The sequence below is a fragment of the Seriola aureovittata genome, chromosome 13 (genome assembly GCF_021018895.1).
Source record: "Seriola aureovittata isolate HTS-2021-v1 ecotype China chromosome 13, ASM2101889v1, whole genome shotgun sequence".
NCBI classification, from domain to species: domain Eukaryota; kingdom Metazoa; phylum Chordata; class Actinopteri; order Carangiformes; family Carangidae; genus Seriola; species Seriola aureovittata.
The window spans coordinates 18,771,118-18,794,859 of NC_079376.1; the positions used below are offsets into that span (position 1 = coordinate 18,771,118).

At 41.7% G+C, this 23,742-nt stretch overlaps 1 protein-coding gene across 2 annotated transcripts in view; it reads right to left on the minus strand.

Annotated features, from left to right (window-relative positions):
- Positions 1-6: 6 nt before the first annotated feature.
- Positions 7-23,742, minus strand: part of fndc5a (fibronectin type III domain containing 5a) — a 33,701-nt gene continuing 9,965 nt past the window's right edge. Inside the window, exons 2-6 of one of the 2 annotated variants that reach the window (XR_008829425.1) lie at positions 15,312-15,427; positions 13,781-13,979; positions 6,802-6,891; positions 6,455-6,651; positions 7-6,050 (exon numbers count right to left, since the gene is read on the minus strand). Coding sequence is in view for 1 of the 2 variants with exons in the window: in XM_056394209.1 (XP_056250184.1) it covers positions 5,994-6,050; positions 6,518-6,651; positions 6,802-6,891; positions 13,781-13,979; positions 15,312-15,427 (596 nt within the window). In the remaining variant the exon portion in view is untranslated. The remainder of the gene's footprint in view (positions 6,051-6,454; positions 6,652-6,801; positions 6,892-13,780; positions 13,980-15,311; positions 15,428-23,742) is intronic. The other variant, XM_056394209.1, reaches the window with a different exon arrangement.

The following is a 23,742-nucleotide window of genomic DNA, read 5'->3' on the forward strand; positions in this document are numbered from 1 at the left end:
TATATATATATATATATATATATATATATATATATATATAAATATAAATAAGAGTTATAATGTTATAATAGGTACAAAAAATGGCACTGCTTTTCTTTGTTAATTTAATATGTGGTGTGTATTTTTGGGTTGTCATTTTGAGTGTTGTCTGTTTGTTTTTTTTCTCTCAATTATGCATGTCCTTTTGTGTGAAAATCTATGCATGTTTTTAAGTGTTTTGACTTTCTGAAAATTTTTCTACTGAACAAGCACTTAAGTGTTTGAAGCATATTACATTACTAGCCATTTTACTAGGTTTGAAACTATGCCTGTTTTAAAAGTGTATTTAAGTACAAAAATAAGCACCACAAACAGAATTCCTCTGTACCTTGTTTTTTGAGGTGTCAGCAGAAATCTCATTGGATATTTCAAAACATTGCCAATAACTCTAACACTACCGCTAGAGGTTAAATTCAAAAATGCTCTTAATGATTTGTGTTAACCCTTGAATTGTGGAGCAGCAGTGACCATTGTGCCCTTAGCTGATTGGAGGGTTCTCTGCACTGTGGTCTCATTAAACCTGTAACCTTGTAAGGAAAGTCTAAGTGTTGTAGGCGCTGAGTTGAGAACTCGGTCCCCAGAGTCAGAGCAGGGCTGTATTTGTGTGGGGGCGAGACAGTGCTGCTGATGAAGTACTCGTAATAAAGACCAACTTGTTCAGGGTACACTACAGTTGTGTTGGAGAATAATGCTGCATCTTTGTCAGCTTTATTCTACTACACAGCATCTGAGTGTTGCACACAGGTACAGGCTGACAGAGGGGACCCCAGGGAGCAAAAAAATGGAACATGGAATTTATCAGCATCGGTCCCATCCATTGAATTATTCAGGTTGTTAAAGTAATCCTGTCTGTACAGCTAGTGGGGCATCCTGTCCCTGGTCAGCCATCCAGATGGCAGCGGTGTGTAGGTGTCAGTGAAGGCCTTGTGACACACGCTGTGCAGATTGCAAGGCACGTGTGCAGCCGAGCAGCCACAGCAACTCTCTACACCTTCCAACTATGCTTTTCCCCAGCAGAGTCATGATCCATTTCAGTAGTAGGGAGAATTGAGTGTTTATCTGACATGCCTCACAGTTCCTCTGCAGCTGTGTAGGGTATTGTCTAAACAGACTGCAAACAAAAGACTCCTAGAGATGGAAGTCATGCGTGTCATTTACAAAATCCCCGAGCCTCATTTCACCTGCTCAGCTAAACAGTCTAACAGACTGCTCCTACATTGATGCATAGACAAATATAAACATAATCTAATATCTAAGCCGTTACCAGTTCAGTTGTTTTCTTACACAAGTTGCTGACACAACAGTAAATGCATTTTCCTGAAACCATGTTGGGTGAATTTTGCAGGATGATTGTCTTTCTTGGGCAAATGTCAATGTCTCCACAGTAAAACTGCAAAAATATTGCTTTTTTTTTTATGGAGAAAAGTCTGACAGGTAAAGCCTGGTGAAGTCTGTGGTTCATATGTATTATTCACCAAGGAAAAATCCTGTCTGCCTGGATTTTGTAAACCTGTTTCTTTTAAGAAAAAAAAAAAAAGAATTACTTTGACTTTTTGGTTTAAAATATCTCATATTCTGTTTTGAATGTCACCACTTAGTACTGTTGTTCCAAATTAAGATCAAACGCTTTTGTGGAAAATATGTAATATTTTATTTAAGCATACACAAGTAAGCATACACCATATTCTTCATAATAGAAGTTGTGTAACCTTGTGCATAATAGTTAAACCATGCTAGCCCTCATTAAGCAATCACTGCTGTACACTTCATACAATGAATATAAACATGATAGCACTAATAAAGCAGTTCATTTTTCTAAACCATGCTTCTTTGTCAATCTCATTCCTATATTTCAATATGTCCATAACGAAATAGTCCAACGTCTCTCTACCATTACAACACTGAGTTTCAGTTTCTGGGCATGTTGCTAGTCTAATACAAAATACACATTGTGTAAGTTGTTTTGAAAAATTGTCTCTTTACTGCCTGGGTGTCTCATCACAAAATAGTCCATTACAGCTACCAAGCGTATTTTTCAGGCATTGTATGGTACACACAGTAGCTTGAGAAAACACCTTGGGCGTCTGACACTGAAAGTAAGTCCTCTGTGTGTTAGAGTGGGTTGTCACCACAGGGCTCAAGTGGAATGTTGAGTTCTTACAGTCGTCACCATTAGTCGAGTGTGATTAAAGGAAAGAGTTTTCATCTGCGGATTGCAGGTGTACACGTAACCTGTTCTGAACAGAAGCATCCATTGTGGCTGGATGTCCTCACACCAATAAACAACTTGAATCCAAACGATCAATTTGTTTCTTTAGCAGTAGGAGCAGGCCATGTATGGCTGACTGAGCAAATGCCAGCAGTAATGGAATATGCACTCTAATTAGATACCCAGATATCTTCCATTGATCCACACAACATGTGAGACCCATTTCTGTTTATCCTTGGCAAACTCACTTCTGTGTTAAAACAAATGATGCTCCACAGCTGTTTACCATCATACTGAGGCTGCTGGATTCTCTACAGGAGAGCTCACTCAAACGCATTGATTGTATGGAGAAGCTGCAACCCTAAATGAGTAGTTCAGCATTTTGGGAAACGTGCTTATTTATTTCTTTTGTTAAGAATTTGATGAGAGGATCAATATGTCTCTCATATGAGCTGTGTTGCTCCAGCCAGCTGCTGGTTGTAGCTTCATATTTATGGTATGGATATGAAAGTGGTATTGATCGTCTCATCTAACTGCAAAAAAAAAAAAAGTGTAATTCCCAAAATGTCACAGTATTCTTTCAACAGTGAAGTTGAACAACAACCTGCCACACGAGTGAAAGTTCACAATAGCCCTACATTTAAATTAATAATAAGAAATAAATTATTTACAGTGTAAACATGGGAGTGTACTATAATCTGAAGATGATGATACACTAAACTATTCAGTCAAATCTGTGACAGCTTTGAAAGTAAACCTTATGTTTCTAGCTGAGGTTTTACTCATTTAAGTGACTGGGGTGGAGGAAAGTAAATAAAGACTGCCTACAGGGAATGCTGTTGAGAAATATATTGCTGGCAAACTTAAGGCATGGCCCTAGTTCAAAGAAATCATCCGGGGAGACAATCATCATTATCCGTTGCTGTGTGGATGGATGCGTATCGATTGGAGAGCCTGCTACCGGTGCAGTGCTCCTGGGGAAAAAATGGATTCAGCCTTCAGCCGCAGAAGTTGTGGGTGAAGTGCTGATCACTCTGGGTAATGCAGCAGAACACTGTTTGGAGGCTTCACCAAGTTTGTCCTGGCAACAGCTTAAACGTCTGGGTTAATCAGTCAGAAAGGCCCCTCTCCTTCTCCCTTTTTACCACTCTGTGACTTTCAGAAACATTTTAAACCCACTCTTGGCTCTGACATGAGTCTGTGCTTATTGGAGGAGCGCAATCTTGAGCTTTTCCTGTCTTATTAAGAGTGGAAGACGAGGGAGAGAGGGAGGTAGGGAGTGATAAAAGCCTGCCGTTGCATTAGTCATCATTCTACCCACTCCACTCAACTGTACCCTTCTCTGCTCACTCTTAACCACCTTTACTGGCTCTCTCCACTACACACTATGGGAGTTGTGACCTGTTACGTTTGTGTGCACACATGTATTTGTCTGTTTACAATAAGTGAATTGCCAGTGCACCGCAAAATGAGATGGAACAATAGTGTTTATCACTCTGCCTGTCAATAGAGATTTCCAGCTGAATGGCTGTTAAACATTACGTTTGGATGATTAAGATCCAGCACTTTTTTAAAAATCATTTCCCTCATCAAAGAGTCTTTTCTTATTGCACATAAACAGCACAATGACATGATGTAATAGAAATACATTAACAGTAGAGGAGTGCTACGAAAAAGCTCATAATAACAGGACTTTTACAGCTGTGTATTAACATAAAAATCACTTATATCTAACAAGCAGCAGTGCTTTCTTAAAGTATGAGTCTATACATTTTCCATATTAGTCATGTTTTAATAAAAGGCTCTCTAAAGTGACACCAGCAAACAAGAATGAAATATAAAATGTATGTACACATTAAAAGCCAACCATCTCAGCTCGGTCTAAACGTCAACAATCTGTAATGTTTCCTTTTACTTTGCACACACGTTTAAATATTATGTGAAAGGTAAAGCATATGATACAAATGTGAGATATGAGGCCTTCCATCTTATTAGCTAAATCATAACATATAATTATTTTTAAGGCAGTACTACTGAGTTTGAATCAGCCCTCAAATACACCATTTGCTAAGTTCCCCTACAGTATACAGAGCACAGTACCGTATGGCCACAGTTGATCCCTTATCATTATGTTCAGCTTCTTCATCATGGAGTTTGACACAAATATTGACTTTGAATTGAGAAAAAAAAGTCTTGAGAGAAGCCCTTCGGTCTTGGTGACATCTGTTCAGGATGTCATAAAGAAGTCTTAGGGTTGAAGATTGGGCCCATAAAAAGTTTTTTTTTTTTTTTTTCCATGCTCGCCATCACAAACCAAAGTTTTTACAACAGCGCTGAAATACTTTGCTCTGAAAGTTCAGGAGAGGGATCACTTGCAAACTCAAAGGCTCAGGGTTAATTCCCTCATATTTGTTGTTCAGTTTGTTCATCTGTCGGAACGTTGCATGCTGGGAGGTCGAGTTCTGGACGAAGAGGCTACAGAGTTTGAGTCCTTGCTTCCGTACTCCATTGAGAGCTGTTATTGCTGATATAAGGGATCTCTTTAGTCCACTTCTCTGTAGACATCCATAGAGTCCAGCCCCTTTAAAAGTTCATTAATTAGATGAATGCACTACATTATGGCAGTTCCTTTTCCTTTTCAGAAATGCTTTGAAATTCATCACCCTCAAAGAGAAAGACACAAGGAAATACTAAAGGGCTTATCCTGGACGTGGAATGTAACATTTCAGAAATCTATAATAAAAGCATGAAATAAGTAAGAGATCATCAAAAAGCAAGTGTGACCAAAATGTTTTGGACTTGACTGTGTATGTGCCTTCAGATGAGAGATGCCTTTCAATATGACTTAATGATTTTCGCCTTTTCTGACAATATTGGGTGATTGAGCTGTGGTGTTGAGCCGAGTGATCCATCTAAAGCTGCTCTGGCGTCATCGAAGCACATCTGAGAAATGGCTCCTAAATTGGCCAGGTGGAGTCTGGATTCCCTGAGGGGGGAAAACGAGCTCGACAGAATGAAAACATTTCCCACAGGGCGGCAAAGAGTTTCTGCCCGAAGGGTGGATCTGAATTAAGAAACAAAAAAAAAAAAAGAAAAAGCGATACCAGAACAACAGGACTGTTCTGGTGGCACCTTGTTAAAAAAATCAAACAAGTAAAACTACAGTGATACAGTTGAATCATCTACAGTATTTCTTAAAGTATAAAACAGGATGTTATGAAGAAAATAACATGTTGAAGATGAGATTAAGGTACAGAAAGTGGATGTATCTCAGTGCCACCCAGTAATGGGAAATGTCCAGGTTTGTGGTTGTTGATAACGCACTTGAAGACGGCGAGAAAAAAGAGGTGACAGAGGGAGAGAGAGTGAAAAGGTCTCTGGCTCTGTTTATCGGCTTTGGTCCCTGGGGTTGGTTTATCTGCAGTCCCTCCACCGCCGGAGCCATTTGGCCCTAATCTCTGCTGCCCTGTGGTACGGTGTTCATTGAGCACAGTGCAGCCACTCAACTCCCGCTACAGTCTCTCCGCTGCTGACTCTGCTCTCAGACCAGCACAGGCCAGGTCGCGCCTGACCCCCGGAGTCCCGCGGCTGCGCTTCAGCACCAGGCTCCGTGCCAAAGGAGAGTAGGTGCTGCCGAGGGGCCCAGAGTCCCAGCCTCATCCTGACAAGCAGATGGGCTTAAAAGGGGGCCCGCTTGTTTGTGAGAACACAAAGTCTTTTAGATAAAGAGAAGACGTCCTGGCAGTCACACCTCAATGATGTTGACAGATGGCATCCTATTGTTGTTGTTGTTCTTGGGGAACTGTGGGAGGAAAGAGGAAGATGACAGGTATGAGGTGTGGAGGACTCACAGGAATCATACAATAAGCTTCTTCATTGAGCATGAGGATGCCTCTGTACTCGGATGTTTTATTGATGTTGGGAGCGCGAGAGTGAAAGGAATAAAGATTTGTTTTTGACTTTTGTTTTCTGCCTATGGTTTGGCGATGATGGTATGGAGCTCTGTGCATTGATCAAGAGAGCCTATCAGGAGCGATGACTTGATTGTGTGTGCTGGTTGTTGCTGAATGCTGCATAGTCATGCACATAATGGTGGGCATGTTGAAGCAGTGTTCAGCGTTAGCCTGAAGCTGATGTTCAGATGACACTATGAGTGTGCATGAAGTGTCAGTGGAAAAAAGTCTAGAAGTGGCCGGGACCATTCACCTGCCCGGCGCCGCTGAGGGGGAGGCACCCGGGAGAGAGGAGGAGGAGGGGGGTGGGTTATACCTTACTGCGCAACAGCCCCCCCGTCGGGTGTTCAGGAGTGCTGCACTCTGAGGAGTTTTTGGCTTTGTCCTTGTTGTTGTTGGGCTCGTTGTCTTTGATTATATCATACTGGCGACAGAAGAGAGCGATTACACCTGGGTGGAGAGACAGAGAGGATTCACAAATAACTCCACCTGCCTCTGTACGCCACAGCAGGATTTTCTTTTATTTTGAGTAAGATTATAAACAGAAACAACGCATCAGAAGCTGTCTGATCCTGGCTTATCGAACAGATCTGTCCTCACCTGCCCACATGATAAGCACCACCACGATGATGATGAGCTCCCCTGCCCTCAGCTGGGTGGTCTGGCCCACTTCCTCCATCGTCACTTCGTCTGAGAGAGTCAAGAGGCAACATGTTTATAAATGTAGTACAGGAAGTGAATTAGGATTGACCAAAAAAGAGAAATGAACCATTATTATATAACATTTATAACTGAATAACACAGACAAAGCAACACTGCCTAACCATTAACCAACCACTGATCTTCATCTCAGTCTAAAATAACATGAACTTTTTCAAATAATGTTTCTCTAGATGATGCCAGCATGGCATTACTGTCCACTGTCTCAGATCTCATGACTTGAAGTTTGGAGAATTTCCCTTTAGTTTTTACATCGTTGTAGCCTGTTACATGCTTTGTCATCGAGGTGGTTGTAGTTTGTCCGTCTTAAGGCGAGTCAGCGTTTGGAAGACAAAGAGCTAATGGGCTTTGAAATGTTAATTATACAACATATCAGCAAAACGTGTTTCCATAAAATCAGGGTTTTCACTGAGTTCAGTGACCGACACTTCAAACACACTGAGCTTGGAGGCAAACAAGTCAGCATCAGTGTGATTTTGCAGTGCAGGTCCCTTGAAATAAGAATTACCAGGTTGCTCTATCACAGAATGAGCACATGGAGCCTGTGCATGCTATAACAACTTTACGTCAACCATTTCCACAGAGGAAAACCTTTCCCGCAATAAAACACACCACTTATGATTAAAGAGGCAATGCATCTAGAATTTGAGATGGTGCAATCTAATTTAAACCTAATTATAATACTCTAATAACTGTCATACAGTCCCTTAATTACCATTAAAAGAAGAAGTGGATACCAGAAGTTGTTTACCTTTTTGATATCTGCATGTTATACCTAGCTTTGCCACAAGTCATTCAAAATACAAACTTCCTGTTTTAACACAACAGCGGTGTTGCATTTTTTTCTGTCAAAAGGGAAGATCCAAAGAAAATACTAACTATGCATTTTTAAAAAGGTAAATGTAAGAATCAGCCGCCCTCCCCTCCCCAATCATTTCTTTGCAGCCCCTGAAGCAGTCTACAGTGCGGTCTGTGTACAGGTTATTAACAACTGGGACATTATCATCTCTGCAAACTTTAGTAATACTCTTTTAATTGCTGTTCACGGTTTTATCTACAAGCTTATAAACCACAACATGGTCATTTTTAATTAGATCATTCATTTTGTCCCTGCACCTGCTGCTCATGTCTCACGTGACCGCATGGCCTTGACATTTCTTTAACTCCGATTGTGCACTCAATATTTGCTCAGTCTCTCTCAGACTCCTCCATTTTTTTTCAGATAGTATTTATACTTTTCTTTATGCACACTGTTTTTTGTAGAGGGCAACAGGGAGCAGGCTGGAGTGGTCTCTCCAAGTCTCATCATCATGGAAGGCATCACAGCTGAGCTCCCCATTTCCACATAAACAACTTAGAGTGATACTTTTTTTTTTTCTTACATCAACCACCCGTTTCCCGCTGATCCTGAGAGGATAGGCTTCTTCTCTCCGTCTTTGGTTCCTAAGTTATCTGTGCACGTTATTGTAGAGCAGCAGCAGACCCGACTGAACTAAACCGCTCACACATTTGGGGCTTCATTGATGTACTTCCTGCTTTTATTTTAGACAGTTGCAGTTCAAGGTCCGTATTCGTACTCTTGAGATCGTGAGCTTCCTTGAACACTGTCTGCTGTCTTGCTTTTGGCTCTTGAATCTCACCAAGTGCTGGTGTTACTATTTCACACTTGTCTTAGTCTCTAAATGTAGTACGACTCGAGTGCTTTTACCCAGTCTGATCACAGTCAATCCTGCACATGCATAAGGGATACTGGCACTTGTCAGCTAGTCTTCTCCAGTTGCCATTACGCCTTAAATTACAGGCGTAGCACAGTAATGGCGGGGAGCGGTAGTGCAGGTGTGGTTGCAGTAGAAAGGAAGATGCTAATAAGAAGTGACGATTTTCAAAAGACTGACTAGCTGCTGGGATGTACTTCGCCTGATCACTAATGGACCAAATTGTGTGAGGGCCTGATGGAGTCAAAAGATCACAGAGAGGCAGGGCATAAAGAGAATAGTTAAGGCCATTGGGGAACCCTTCATATTAGAGTGTGATAGAGACATGAAGCGATGAACAAAGTTAATCACAGCAGTCAGGATCAATTCACACCGACCTCAATACAACTCCATCATCATCTCTGAAGTGGAATGACCATCAGGAGAGGTCTCAAAGAGAGGGCAGTGTGTTTTCCTTGTTACTTGCACGTACAGCGGTCTTTCTATTGAACAAAGCAACAACACGTAGTAACTTTCTCTCGCGCCGCTCGGTGTTGTGGAAGTCAGAGGCTCGAGCTAAAGTTCACTGCAGAGGAGAAAGCACCCCTTTCCTTTTATTAGATGCAGTGGGTGACATTTGGAGGGCCCGGTGTGGCAGGAAACCCCACGCTCCAGTAGCTTTTAGCAACAAGCAATCTGCTGATCGATTGGCCTCTGTTGCCCGGTATTAACTAATCAAAGCAGAGCAGCCCAAGGCGCCTGACATTGCTGCCAGTTGGCCTCACTGGCGCAAACAGGTCAGCTGTAACACCGCTGATGCTCAATGACCAAACTCTTGATGACGCTCCGTGTTGTATGGATTAATAGCTTTCAAGGTCCGTTTACTTTTCTAAGTTACCTTCAATTCAGCAAGACTCTCTGCTGTGAAAAACTTGACACCGATTTGTCGCTTTTATAATCTAAAATTAGATTTTCAAAAGCCATTTAAAGTGCAAACCTGAAGCTCTCACAAGGTTCAGGTCTTTCAACACAAGGAGTTAAAAGCCTGTTTTTGTTTTCCTGAGTATGGGGCTTGACCCACAGTATGTACTAACAGTTGCTTTGATTATAACCGTTCTTATCTCGTGTGAATCAATCAACTAAACGAAAGCCCAATGCTCGATCACTGGAGTGACACTTGAACCCAACTACCAACAGCTTGGAACAACGATTTCTGATTTTAGGATGAGTTATGTGCCGTAATTGACCATATTTGGCAACCTGCGCTGTAGCTAGAGTCGAGCAAAGAAGTACAAGGCAGCAGGGCAGTAGCCAGGATTTCAGAAATACTGAGGCTGTAAGCCCAAGAACCCCCGCAGATCATTTTTGAAAATTTTCTTTCAATTTTAATATTTTTCCAAGTTGAATTTTTGCCAGCTATTCTTTTATGTTTTTAGAAATTTGTTTTTATTCATTTAAACACTGTTTTATGTCCTAGAGCTTCTCTCAAATCATGGTTTAACAACTGTTCTCTAAAAGTTTTTTTTCTTCTCCACCAAGTTTTACATTATTATATAATTAATTTATGTTTTTATTACCTTTTCCAGACCTAAAAATGGTCAAATATGGTCTATTTTGTCAAAATAGTCTCCTGTCATTTGAAAAGCCATATGTGTATCTTTAAATTACGAAAATATTTGCTGCACTTAAGGTTCCCATATTCCCAGAGAAAAGTACTGAGGACATAACCTCATGTGTTACAGTGTGTTTACAGATCCAGACCGACTGTTTCCCCTGTTTCCAGTCTCTACACTAAGCAAAGCTGACCTCGTCCTGACTTAGCTCCTCAATTAATGTACAGACATGTGGCTGACATCGATTTTATCATGTCAAGAAAGCAATTAAGTGTATTTCCCAAATTGTTGACCTCTTCCTTTAAGGTGCCAAACCTATGTAGGATTTGTCCTTTGTCTTTCATCCAGCTACTTTTGTTTCAGTGGCCACACAGTGTGAAATAAAATCCAGGAGTGTTGTTCGTCCTTTGGGATGTAGCAGAGCTGTCTGGGGAAGCAGTGCTCCACTGCAGCCCTGTTTGACATACATATCAAACAACTATGTGACAGCAATAAAGAGAAACTAGTTTTTGAGAATTTTCCAGAAGGACCAGAGAGAGAAAGCTCTACCTTTAGTAGATCTGAGGAGGCCAATGCGTCTTGTTTGCAGTACTTTTTTTTTTATTTTCCATGTCTGTGTGCCTGGTTGCTCAGGGAGTGTACATGTCAATCTGTGTGAAACCACACAAACCACTGCTGTGTCTTTTGTCAGTAGAATTAAATTGTCAGGATTTCTTTTTCTCTCTGCATCCTCTGTGACCCCCCCCCTCTGTCAGCCCCCCCACCCCCACCCCCCCGTCAGTCATCCCCCCTTTTCTGTCTCTGATTCATTGTCTCTTCCTCCTATTTTGTGCACAGGTTGTGCTGCTTTTTTTTTCTTCTTCTTCATCGCTCTCGTTCGCTTCCTTTGATCTCCTGAAGCTTAAACCTATTGTGAGAGAGGAAATGAGAAGAAATGTTGAATAATCCAGCGTTCGTGCTCATCCTTTGCTCTCTCCACTGAGATCAGCGTGATACGGCAGAACAGAAGGGGCTGAGCAGATGAGCGAGGATGGTGAAAACCTCCCTTTTCTTCTTGGGACATTCGCCTGTCATATCGAGACAAAGGACTAACAGCTGTACTGAGGGACTCTCTCTCCCACACTCTCTACTCTGTGCAATTATCTGCACTAAAAGACAAACTCCATTTCTCTCTATTTTTCTCATTTTTTCCATCTATGTTCTATACTAACCACACACTCCCTTTCCCATTGTTTGAGTTTGTATGAACGGTATACATAGAAATAATAATAGTTCAACTTAACAAGATGAACACCTCAGTTAACACTATGTATGTTGTTTCTGCTGATCGGCAATTTGCAGGATGAGCATAGAATGTCTAAAATGGCGAAGAAATTAAATAGTAAGTTATTACCCATTATTTGTCTATAGCTAGGAACAAAATGTGCAAATCATACAAAATGAAGCATAACTGTAGCATCAACCCCCACATATCCTGATGGATTAAAACAAATCACTGAACCAACACTGTACCTGACACCTCCAATCGCAAGTATACAGATTTTACAGTGAATTACAAACTGACTGACTTGAAAAACATCTGTTCATCTGACATCAAATGGTTTCGTTGTTTCAACGTAGCTAAGCTAATTAAACAGACATCCTTGAGCAAGCAGCACAAATGAGACAGAGAAGGATGTGTGGTGTTGTGTTAAACTGAGAAGCTGTTGTTGTTGAGGACGTGTGCTGGAGCAGGGAAATATATTCTTTTTTTGCTTTGCAGCAAACAGGGACTTTGACTCAATATTTGTGACTATTTGTGTGTGTGTGTGTGTGTGTGTGTGTGTGTGTGTGCAGAGCCTGCCAATATGTGGAAAATCTTACATTTTTGGGGAATGGCTGAGTGAACTGAGGCTGAGTGCTGCTTCCTTTAACAGTTTTCCAAATAAACCGAGCAAACAAACATTCACAGAGGCGTCCACTGCACTCGACTCAACAACCGCACTCTTCATTTTAAGAGGAGTATTTCGTCAGTTTGGAAAATACACCTATTAGCAGAGCGTTAGATAAGAAGATCAGGATCACTCTCAGGTACACGACCTCATGAAGCTACAGACAACAATCAGCTAATTTAGCCGAGCCTTTGGGGAAACAAAGAGAAACAGCTGGCCTGTCTAAAAGTAACAAAATCTGCCTCCAGCACCTCTAAAGCCACTAGTTACATTCATTTAACCTGGAGTGTAAAAACAACAATTTCCTGGTTTAGGTACAGGACTATTTCTCGCCGCAGCCAAGAAAGTCTGGCACATCTGTATAATGGAAGATTATCATTTCTACACTTCAATTTTGCACAGATTAAATAAATAATTTACATTTTTTTTAAGTTGCTTTAAGGCTGTTTCCCTGTTTCCAGTGTTTATGCAATGCTAAGTTAGCCAGCTGCTAGCAGTAGCATCATGTTTGAGATATAGACATAGCAGTAGAGAGTTAGAGGGGTATCAAACTTCTTATAGAGCTCTCAGCAAGAAATCAACGCTAAACTTTTTCTGTATAATTTCCCTGTCGTCACTATTCCTCCTAAAAATTTAATTACTCCTCTCAGTGAAACTGTGTCAGTGTCTCTGTTTGCTTCAGTTTGTGTTTGGAGCTACGAGGCACTGATGTTTATTTCTCCATGAGCTGGAGCCGCTGTTTTGTCTTCATGGCTTTTGAAAACAGCAGGAGAGAGAATCATATCTGCAATGTGTGCGTGAAACTATTTTTTATATGAATCCTGTGCAGTTATTGATTTCTGAAAAATTTCTCCCCTCACAGAAACAACACACACACACACACACACACACACACACACACACACACACACACACACACACACACACACACACACACACACACACACACACACACACACACACACACACCTCTTCCTGTGCTAATTAGGCCTCAGTGGTGGAGATTATATTCAGTGCAATGATTGTATGTGTGCATGTCTCTGCCAGCCCACTCGCCACCATACCAAGAAGTTCACACTCCTTCTGGCTCCACACCCTCGGACGTATCGGAGTGTAGCACCAGCTCGCATGAGAGATGCGTGTAAATGAGAGAATAGATGGAGCAGGGCCTCAGCCAAAAGCGCATCGATTCACTGCCCCTCGCAGCTCTGACCATCTCCTCCCTGCGTGTGATAAATGCCTCTCCTCATTTTGGTTTACCGTGCGGCTGTGCTGGGTGCGTGCAGGGTGAGGCCTACAGAAGTTCGTCAATACACAATGAAGTATACACCCCCCTTGGCTGTTTTATTCCCGAGTTGTGGTCAGAGGCGGTCAGCTTCAGGAGCACTCTGTTGTGAAATTTCATTTCACGCTTTGTGTGTCTATTGATTTTTATTGGTCTTTAGACAAAATCAGTCAAGATATTGTCAAAAGGCCAAGTCCCCTCTGCACTCACTGTCTTGAAAAGGACAGAAACAGAGTGAGGAAATGTGCACTTTTTTCCCTATAAGTGTGGATCTGTTGGATGACTGAGCAAGCGTTCATGTTTCTGAACGTGTGCTTTGTCTTTGTGCCACTCTACCTTTACTCTTAGAGGCCTGAGTCTCGGCCTCCTTCGGTGTTCGGAAGCGCAGCGGTTCGCTCAGTGGGCTCGTCCCAGACATGCTGATGGACTGGACATGCACAATGTAGTCGGTCTCTTCCTCCAAGTCCCATAATGCACAGGAGCGTGTGGTGGTGTTGACTTCCTGGATGAATCGCAGCATGCGCACATCTTTCTTCTGTTGGGAGAGTTTGGTGAACATTATTTAAAGCAGGAGGACAGATGTTTTGTCCTCAGTCGTATTCTCTCTAACAGAGGTGTACACTGACTGACCTAGGTGGCAGTGGTGAAATTGTTGAAGGGCACCACCCACTGTGTAGAGGGTAATTGTTAGGGTTAAAAATCACGTCAGATTGGCTGTTGAGCTAACTGGAGGTAAGGTAAATAGGTAAAATGTTGTAGAAAAGTTTCACTTTCACAATTAAAGCACTAGTTCAGTATTTTGGGAAATATAATTATTTGCTTTCTTGTCTTTCTTGTTAAAGGAGAACATAGATATCACTCTCATGTCTGTACTCTAAATATGAAACTGGAGACAGAGGTCAATTAACGTAGCGTAACATGAAGACTGACAGCAGGGGGAAAGCTAAGCTAGCTGTCTCCAGGCTTTAGCTTCATATTTAGAGGACAGATACAAGTGCAGCATTAATCCTCTGTGACTCTTGGCACGAGAGCGAAGAAGCGCATCTCCTAAAAATGTCAAACAGTTCCTTTTAAAAATGTCAAAATACAGATAAAAAAAAAAGCAGTTAAGTAATGCAACAGGTAAGAGAAGTACAGAGAAGAGAACAATATTTACAGTGTAGGCAGATGCATATTTCTGCTTTTACTTAAGTTGCTTCTTTTGGAAACAAAACAATACTGAATGTGTTATTTAGAGCTTCTGACATCACACTCCTTCAGCATTTCAATTTCCTCTGCACACACATCACTACCGCTACGAGCAGGTGACACACGCTGACCCTGCAGCTGTCCTCCTGCATCATGCCACTCCCTGCTCCCGTGACTGAGTGTGTACAGTATGTGTCCCTAAAATCACTGGATGGAAGCTTGTCCCACGTAAACTAATGTGATTAAAGTGTGGGTGTGAACCAAGTAGGATATGTGAGTTTGTGTGTGTGTGTGTGTGTGTGTGTGTGTGTGTGTGTGTGAATAATATCACTTTTCCCCTTTCACATAGCTGTCATAGCCTGCTGTTGCCAGAGAGCAGACAAGCAGTTGGACAGGATCCAGGGTCCTGTGATAATACCCATAATGCATGCTGACTCAGAGAAAGGGAGCAACACAATAAAGAGAAGTGGACATGGCAGTAAACAACCAGTGATCAACCACAACTTAATTTAATTAGTGTGTGTGTTTGAGTAGATTACACACACACACACACCCCCACACACCCCCCCACACACACACACACACACACACACCCCCACACACACAATTTATCCTGGTGGTACATTTGCATATATATCCAGTGTGTATGTTGTGTCTGTACAGTCTGTGTGTTACTCACCTGCTGTGTGATGGCAAAGCCAATGACGGAGTCTCCCTCTGGGATGTCCCATGTCACCACAGCAGAGTTTGCTTTCAGCGCTTTGATGGTCACATTGACGGGAGGCGACAAGCTATCTGCAAACAGAGAGAGAGAGAGAGAGAAACAAAAGCTTTTTTTTTTTATCTTCTGCATATGAAGCAAATGAGAAGTTCAGCTCCATTATATTTCCACCAGTTGCCGAAACGACCAACAGTGTGGCAGGAAACCAAATTCAGTGGTGTGAATAAATGGCTCAGCGGAATCCATTATGTACGGTGGAATCGATGACAGAGAACAGAAACACAAATTCCTCAGTGTGTTACAGTGGTGCCGCCCAAGGCTCAGCAGACACTGTAGTGTGTAAGATGTGGAGGGATCGATGCAGCCAGCGAGACAAAAACAATCACACCACTCATGAAATTAAAACTGAGATTTCAACGGTTGAAATTAAGTTTTGAAAGTTAAAACTTTGGTTTATACTCTATTTAAAATTGTATGTGAATGTTTAAAAATTAGATTTAAGAATTGTGTGTATCCACGCTTGCAACAGATATGGCAATATTGATCTGTTGGTTGATCAGCTGCACGAGGAATATCTCAACAACTATTAGATGGATTGTTATGAAATTTGGTTGACACCTTCATGACGAACCATGATCCCTTAACTTTTATAATACTTGTAAAACTCATAACATTCCCATCAGTCTTTTGTGCTTAGTGATCTTTTTTTTCATTCTATTCATTTAGTTTTTTTGGGGGCATTTTTGCCTTTATTCTTAAAGTATAGTGAGAGACAGGAAAGTCAGGGAGAGAGAGAGGATGACATGCTGACTCGAACCCATGGGCGTTGCGGTTAGGACCAAGCATGTGTACCGCACATGCTCTACCAGGTGAGATACTGAGGTGTCCCGTGCTTAGTGATAATGAATTATATTAGCATGCTAACACGCTAAACTAAGCTAGTTAACACTCTAAGCATTGTAAGCTTTGTCATTGTGAGCATGTTAGTGTGCTGACGTTAGCATTTAGCTCAAAGCAGAGCTGTGCTTAGGTTCAGCGTTCAGCCAGCATGGCTGTAGACTCTTGTCAGTAACTGTTTCATTCTCATGATACTTGCCGTGAAATGTTTGCAATGTATGAAACAACGAAACTTAAAATAGAGAGTGCCTGAACATGGATTTTCCTTCTGTTTTTCTTATGATTTTAATAAATAATACAAATACAGGCTTATCTTTTTGACATTCAACACACTCCTCTCAGAAATTCAAAACCTGTTCAGTGTTGCATGCATGAATTTCTAACAACAAGGTTTTAATGATGAAAAGATAAAGACAGAACGCACCAAATCTCCCACATCAACCCGGTCGTGAACAAAATGAACTATTACTGTGCCAATGAAAAGCTATTAAATATTTCTGTACTGCACTCTGGATTTATCATTTCCTTTTTGTCATTCTATCCTTCTGTCTGTCTGTATGAACTTATCTAATGTCAACTGAGATTTAAAACTATTTTAACACCAAAAAACTTGTTGAATAATCTCTTTATTCTGCACTTGGTTAAGTTCCCCCAAAACCCAAGTGAACATAACATAACAAACAACAACGAAACAAAAAAGGATGATGCCAGAGTATGTTGAAACACTCTCAGGTCTCAGACTGGTGCAACACATTTAATCACAAAGCATACAAAGCTGTAACACTGTTCATATCATCGTCTGCTGTTCCCTCAACATGCAATGGTGCTGTGAACCGTCTCAGGTTTGACAGCTCTTCACATTATGTTATACTGTTCAAATATTAATCCTGTTTGGGCCACAAAAGTATTATATAGCAAAAACAGAATAATAGGAATGTGTGTGTGTTAGCACACACAACAAAAGCTTATATCAAGGCAGTGTGAGAAGCTCTAATAAAAGCAAATAAAACAGAAACAGAACAATATGGTCAACAGCAGCTCTAGAGCTAGAGCTCAAAGCTGGACAGTAAGATGGCTTCATCAGTCGCTCTCTCTCTCTCCTGCTCTTAGATTGAAACTGGTGAGGCTGATTCATAGCTGAGCACAATGAAAGTCTTAACACTGACCACAGTAGGATCTCATGACATACTACTGCTGACTCTCTCCTGGAGTTGAAAGATTTTGGGAAGTTAGCACAATGTTTTCCGCAAAATATCCCCACCTTTATATGTACAACAAATGTGTGCGTGCGTGTGTGTGTGTGTGTGTGTGTGTGTGTGTGTGTGGCTGTGGTCAGCTACTTGTCATGCTTCATGTTCCAAATACAGCTCCAGTTTAATTATGGTCACAAGCTACAAGATTTGAGAATAATGATTTAGTTTCATTATATAATGAAGTGAACTACTAGTGACTAGTACTTGTAGTTTAGTAGCTTCAGCTGTTTCAAAATAAGATTCTCTTTAATTACTGCATGCGGTGCACGCACGCACGCGCACAAACACACACACATACCTAATGGCTCCAGTCCTATGTGAATTGTGTGCAGATCAGGTGATCAAAGTGCCTGCAGCAAAGGAGAACCTATCAGTTTGCTTCAGATTAGTGGGAAATGGATTTTTCTCTCTCACTGTTTACACAATCACTTTCATTTCTCTTCTTATAAAAATCATTTGATGTGTAAACTGTGTCAACATAAATCGCATAATGGACAGAAACAATCAGACTGTTGACTCTCGATATATATTTTGATGCAAAAATATGACCGTACGCACAGAAATGAATCATAATCTCATGGAAATCTACTCCCAAAATGTGCTCTTTATTTTCATTTAGATGCACTTAATGCCTGAGGGGCTTATTCAATTTTATTAACTCTGCGAACTGTCACACGTCTGAAATGCTGCCTGAAAATATTGACATGCTGATTTTCTATAGGAAAGGCCAGAACATAATCAGTCAATCAAGAAAATCAGTTGATCTGAATATACTGTATTTATTTTAGACATTTGCTTTTTTATCTCCATGTCTGATTCATTTTTATGATTCATTTATATTATATTATATAATATTTTATATTTTAAGTACTTCTCATTTGTAAAGGATGCAAGAGGTTGGTTACGTTTTAAAATAGTGCCATTCAAATTTGTTACCTGGTGTGCTATTCACTTCCTGCTATTATATTTGAGTGTCTGAATTTCAGCTATGAAATAAGTGCTTTACTGTACAGAGCGCATTTCCCAAAATATCAAACTACTCTATTCCCTTAAGTGTTTATCATGTCAGGAAGAGAGACCGACTGAGGCAGTTTGCTTCCATTCATTATAGTTACAAATACTCCAGTGTTGACCCATAAAGCCAGTATCCCGTGTCACCCTGAACCATGAGAAGACGGGGGTGTTACACCTTTACATCGCAGCACACAGCAGTTCTTATGAATCACTGTGGCCTTCTGGGATTGATTGATATTTGTAATGTGAAGCAGACCTCAGGGAGATGAATAGGAATGCGAAGCGGTCACTCTCAGCGATGCTACTCAGCTGTCTTTTATGGGATATAAATCTAATTCAGCCAACTGACTCAGAGTCAGTGAGTTACTGAATAGGTTAACGCTCACGTTCCTTTCGACGGGGACAAATCACACGGTTGGTAATTACAGGATGATGGGCTGCTGTGGCTCTTGTACACACACACACACACACACTGACATACTGTACGCTCAGAGACAACACGGCGTATCCAAAGCGGGCCTCTCTGTTACATGCCCCCCTCCCCCTCCCCCTCCCCCTCCGCTGATGTTTCAATGACGGTAGATGGCAGGATGGACACCGGCTGCATCTGAGGCACTCTGATGTTTGAATTGGCTTTGCTTGTGTTTACCGTCTGCTGTATGTTTGCCTGAGGGATGGAACATGGGGGGTGGGGGTGTCACAAAGTCACACATCAAACTCATTATCTCTCAGTTAGTCCCCTCCCACTCCCTTTCTCTCTCTCTCTCTCTCTCTCATGCGCCAATGTCACTCTCAAAACACACAGTGAAAGCAAACATTTAGCTCATAATGCCCCTGAGGGAACACATTCATTTCTATGACTCTGACACAGACCATTGCTTTGTTCACTCGTGCTAAAAAAGTTCTTCAGAATTGCAAATGTCTATTTAGTTTTCCCTCCCTGTTTTCAGCTCTTCAACAAGAACTCGACCTCGAAGGAGAGAAGGAGAAGTCTGAGAGACAGAATAAAAATAATAAATGCAAAAAAATAGGTGCAGCAGAAGCCAAGACACCCTGACTGTTGGTCTGTTCATGTTCACACTGACTTTTTACAAACAAACCAAGAGATATAAACATAATATAAACTGCAAATCTAAAATCACCAAACTGCAAACAACAAACTGTAAAGGAAGAGAAGAAGAAACTCATGACTGAGAGAAATGAAAGCCGATTTTGACATTAATGTGAGTTTTGTTGTTTACATGAAGGGGAGAGAGATTTTTTATCTTCAAGATGTGTGTCTGTTGTCACTCTACTCTTCTTTCTGCTCAATAATTGCCTGACAACAGTCTGATCTATAAAGCTCTCTACTTGTGAAGCTCTGCACCTCACTTCTCATGTCTTTTAAATCCTATAATTTAGCACAGAGCTGGTTAGCTTTAAGTAAAGCCTATAGCCTATATTTCTGATCTTGGTGGGCACTACTTTCTCTTTACTCTTTAAAATGGAGCAGCTGCAATCCTCTTTGAAATGAGAAACTCCTGTCCTGCTGGATGATCTTAACATAACGATTTCTCACATTTTCATTGATGTCTGGAACTAATTTGAAGAGTGTAGAAATTCTTTTGGCTTCTCCTTCTTTTGTTGTATATAGTGCTGACGGCCTGTTGAACTGTGTAACTGAATTATTGTTTTTCAGTCTCTTCTGGAAAACAGACCTTGAACTGTCTGATAAAGTTCTTGTTATCACTCCTTAACTTTCAAAGTTAAATTGTCTCTATGAGTGTTCTCGTGTCCCACAGCCAGTCACTTTTTGTCTGTCCTTGCGCTTCTTGTCTCTCGTGTATGAGTGTGTTATGCTGAGAGACAATAAGAGCTGTCGCGGGCCGTGACCGCGAGCCTTAAATGTCCACATGACATGAGAGTCAGCTCTAATGAAACACCAGACAGATGTCTTCATAAACTGTCTCTCATCGCCCTGACACACAGTCCGCCTGACTTTGAGCCATTACGATCTCCCTGGTGTGTATATGTGTATGTGTGTGTGTGTGTGTGTGTGTGTGTGTGTGTGTATCTTTGTTAGTCCAGTGATGATCAGACTGACACTTAGGTGTCTCTCCCATGCTGAGTAGTTTGAAGGGTGACAGCTCCCTAATATGCCCGTTCATTAGAGAACCCACTGGGAGTGTGTGTGTGTTTGAAACTACACAGTCAAGGAGAGGACGCTAAATTACAGTTTCACAACACAGACATGCTGTGAATACACAGGCAGTGACCAGTGCTGGTCCGTAAAGCCTTCATCATTATTTTATGAACATCCTCCTCATCTCTCTGTCGACCTGAGAACGACAGGCTCCCTCCTCCTACACCTCCTCCAGGCCGACTGCCATCCCCCCACCCTTACTCCCCCTCTGCATCTCCTTTCAGTTTGTTGTGTGTGCACACACTTCCCAACACTGGGTAAAGTGCAGTTCACTGCTTTTAAGCTGGTGAATTTCTGGGTGGATTTATCAGAGATGTATTGAAGGTAACATGGGAATATGAAATGTGGAACACATGATGAGCTATAAAGAAGAAATTGTTTTCATATCATTTTACCAGATGTGACTATAACTCTGATTTTGTAGTGCTGATGCTGTATTCTCCCCAGTTGGTCTCTATGGAATCAGTTCTCTTACCAACAATCATTTTGTGTGGTGGATCTCATTTGCACCTGGTATTACCATATAATCTAGACTATTTCTGGATATTTTATATGGATGAGTAAAAATGCATGTTGACACAACATGTAAATACATGCAGAGCTCTTTCTTTTCCCTACTATCCCACCACAGTTTTGCTACGCATCTGCTAGTTTGTGGTGAACTGATTAAACAAACATGTATTTAGAAATATGCAGCATGATGTCAACTGAAATAATAATAATAATAATAGGTATTTTTTGATAAAGCGCCCTTTACAGCTCTTATATTCAGGCTATAATTGTACATATTATTTTTGGCAATTGCCACACAGTGATCCAGAGGCTTCTGGGGCCCCTGAGGGTCTCGGGCCCAAGGGCAGTTGCCCACTATGCCTGGTTGATAATCCAGCCGACTTGTGTGAGGGAAAACAGTAAAGCTTCAGCGCAGCAGGAGACGTGGTGTATATACTAAATATAACATCTATTCAGTTAGTGCAAGGAGATCAAGTAAAGAAGTGCATAGTAAGCGCTAGTTCGGCATGTGATGATGTTAGAGAAGGTCTTCTCAGAAGAGATGAGTCTTCAAGAGATTCTTGAAGATGGAGAGGGACACCACTGCTCTGATAGTGTTTGGTAGCTTGTTCCACCATCGGGGAACCACAAATGAGAACAGACTGGACTGCGACTGTCGAGTGTGCAGGGATGAAGTTCAAGTATATGAGTGCAGACCCAGAAGTCACTCTGAAGGCAAGTACTAGTGACTTGAATTTGATATGGGCGGCCATGTGTAGCCATGTAGGTTGATTGATATGTGACTTTTGAGGCTGATTAAGACCAGACGGGATGCCGCATTCTGGACCATCTGTAAGGATTTCACTGTGTGTGAAGGGAGGCCAGCTAGAAGAGCGTTGCAGCAGTCTAGGAGAGAATCAAGGCCTGGACCAAGAGCTGGTAGGTGTGGAGTCAGGTAAGACCTGATTTTTGATATATTTTTATATCATGTAAAGAGGCATCTTTGGGAGATGGGACATGGTCAGAGAGGGATAGTTGGTCATCAAACATGACACCCAGGTCTCCTGCAACCTTGGTCGGCTGGGATGACTAAGAGTTCAGTCTTAGAGAGGTTTAGTCGAAGGTGTCGTTCCCTCATCCATGGGATGTGTCAGAGACAAGCTGAGATCTGTGCAGAGACTGTGGGGTCGTCTGGCGGCAACAGCAGGTAGTTGGGTGTCGTCTGCATTGCAGATATGAGAAGCCATGCGAGCGGATAATTGGAGGTGGGAGGAGGGGTGTATATTTCAAAGATAAATGTACACACTGACGGAGCGCCCAGTAGGAGAGGATTTAGAGGATTGAGTTTTTAGTTTTTAGGTATTTTTTTCACCGAAGACATTTAATATGTCACATTAAGAAAACACCAGTTATAAAGTTATTGTGGTTGAATTACATTAACCTGCTTCAGGTCACTGGTACACTCGAATAGAACGGAGCCATCATTAATGTTATAGTTAGCACCTCAAGTCAAAAATGACCATTGTGATATTGGTGTTATTAGTAAAATCACCTCCACTGTGGATAGAAGAACATTTTTGAGTGTGCAGGTTACAAGTTTAACCCCGCTCAGCTGAAACATTGTGAGACCTGGGCTGACAGCAGGAGCTTTGAGACTGGGGAATCATAAAAGCTCGCAGGGTGATGTTCCCGCTGCCGTCCGCCCCCGTGGGGAGATATTACTGATTTGTACCACCTTATTAATGCTTAGAAATGCATTTCTCACAGTCAGGCCCCTGGGCTTGTTCTGCTCCCCGGGATGTTAATGAGTTAGTCTGTAGGCTTGTGAACTAACATGAAAACTGCCTGTTAGCTGCATCATGCTCCACTGTTATCTGGCATTTTAGAGGCGAGCACAGACCCTGGCTGTGTGTAACTTCCCGTCCTCTTCTTTGAATCACTTCATGGATCACTGTGCTGCTGCTAATTCATGTTTAGCAACTTAAACTACTTCAACTCATTTCACGGCTAATAGTAAGTAAGCAGTCACTTTGTATGGAAGGTGTAATAACCAGCGGGTGGAGGAGAATATCAAAGCCAGGGTCTATTTGAAGGAAGACTTTGGAAGGAGGAAGAAATGAAACTCGTGCAGCAGCCATAGTGGCTGGGAAGGCTGAACCCACAGGGGGAATTACTGGCTGTAAATTGTGAAATTACAATTTCTTGTTGCCCGTTTCCCCTGTTAACATGTTATTAGTCTCGGAGCTGCGTGTGCTGCAGGTTGCACTGTGCTCACGTGGGTTACCATACATACAGCTGGCAGGGACGCTAGCTCCCCCTCATTCATAGTTAATGTGCCATGATAGAGCCATCAGGATTTTGTGCTGATCTGGAGTTTGCCCTTGCATGTGTCAGAGGAGACCTTGGCACGTGGTCTCGTCCTTGTGGATATATAGCACACACACATATACACAAGTTAGGGGGATCACAGTTTGATACTCCCAGGCGAACATAAGGCGTTAATGTGTCTCATTTAGGAGCCGAAGCATCTGGTGAATAATTTAGAAGTTCT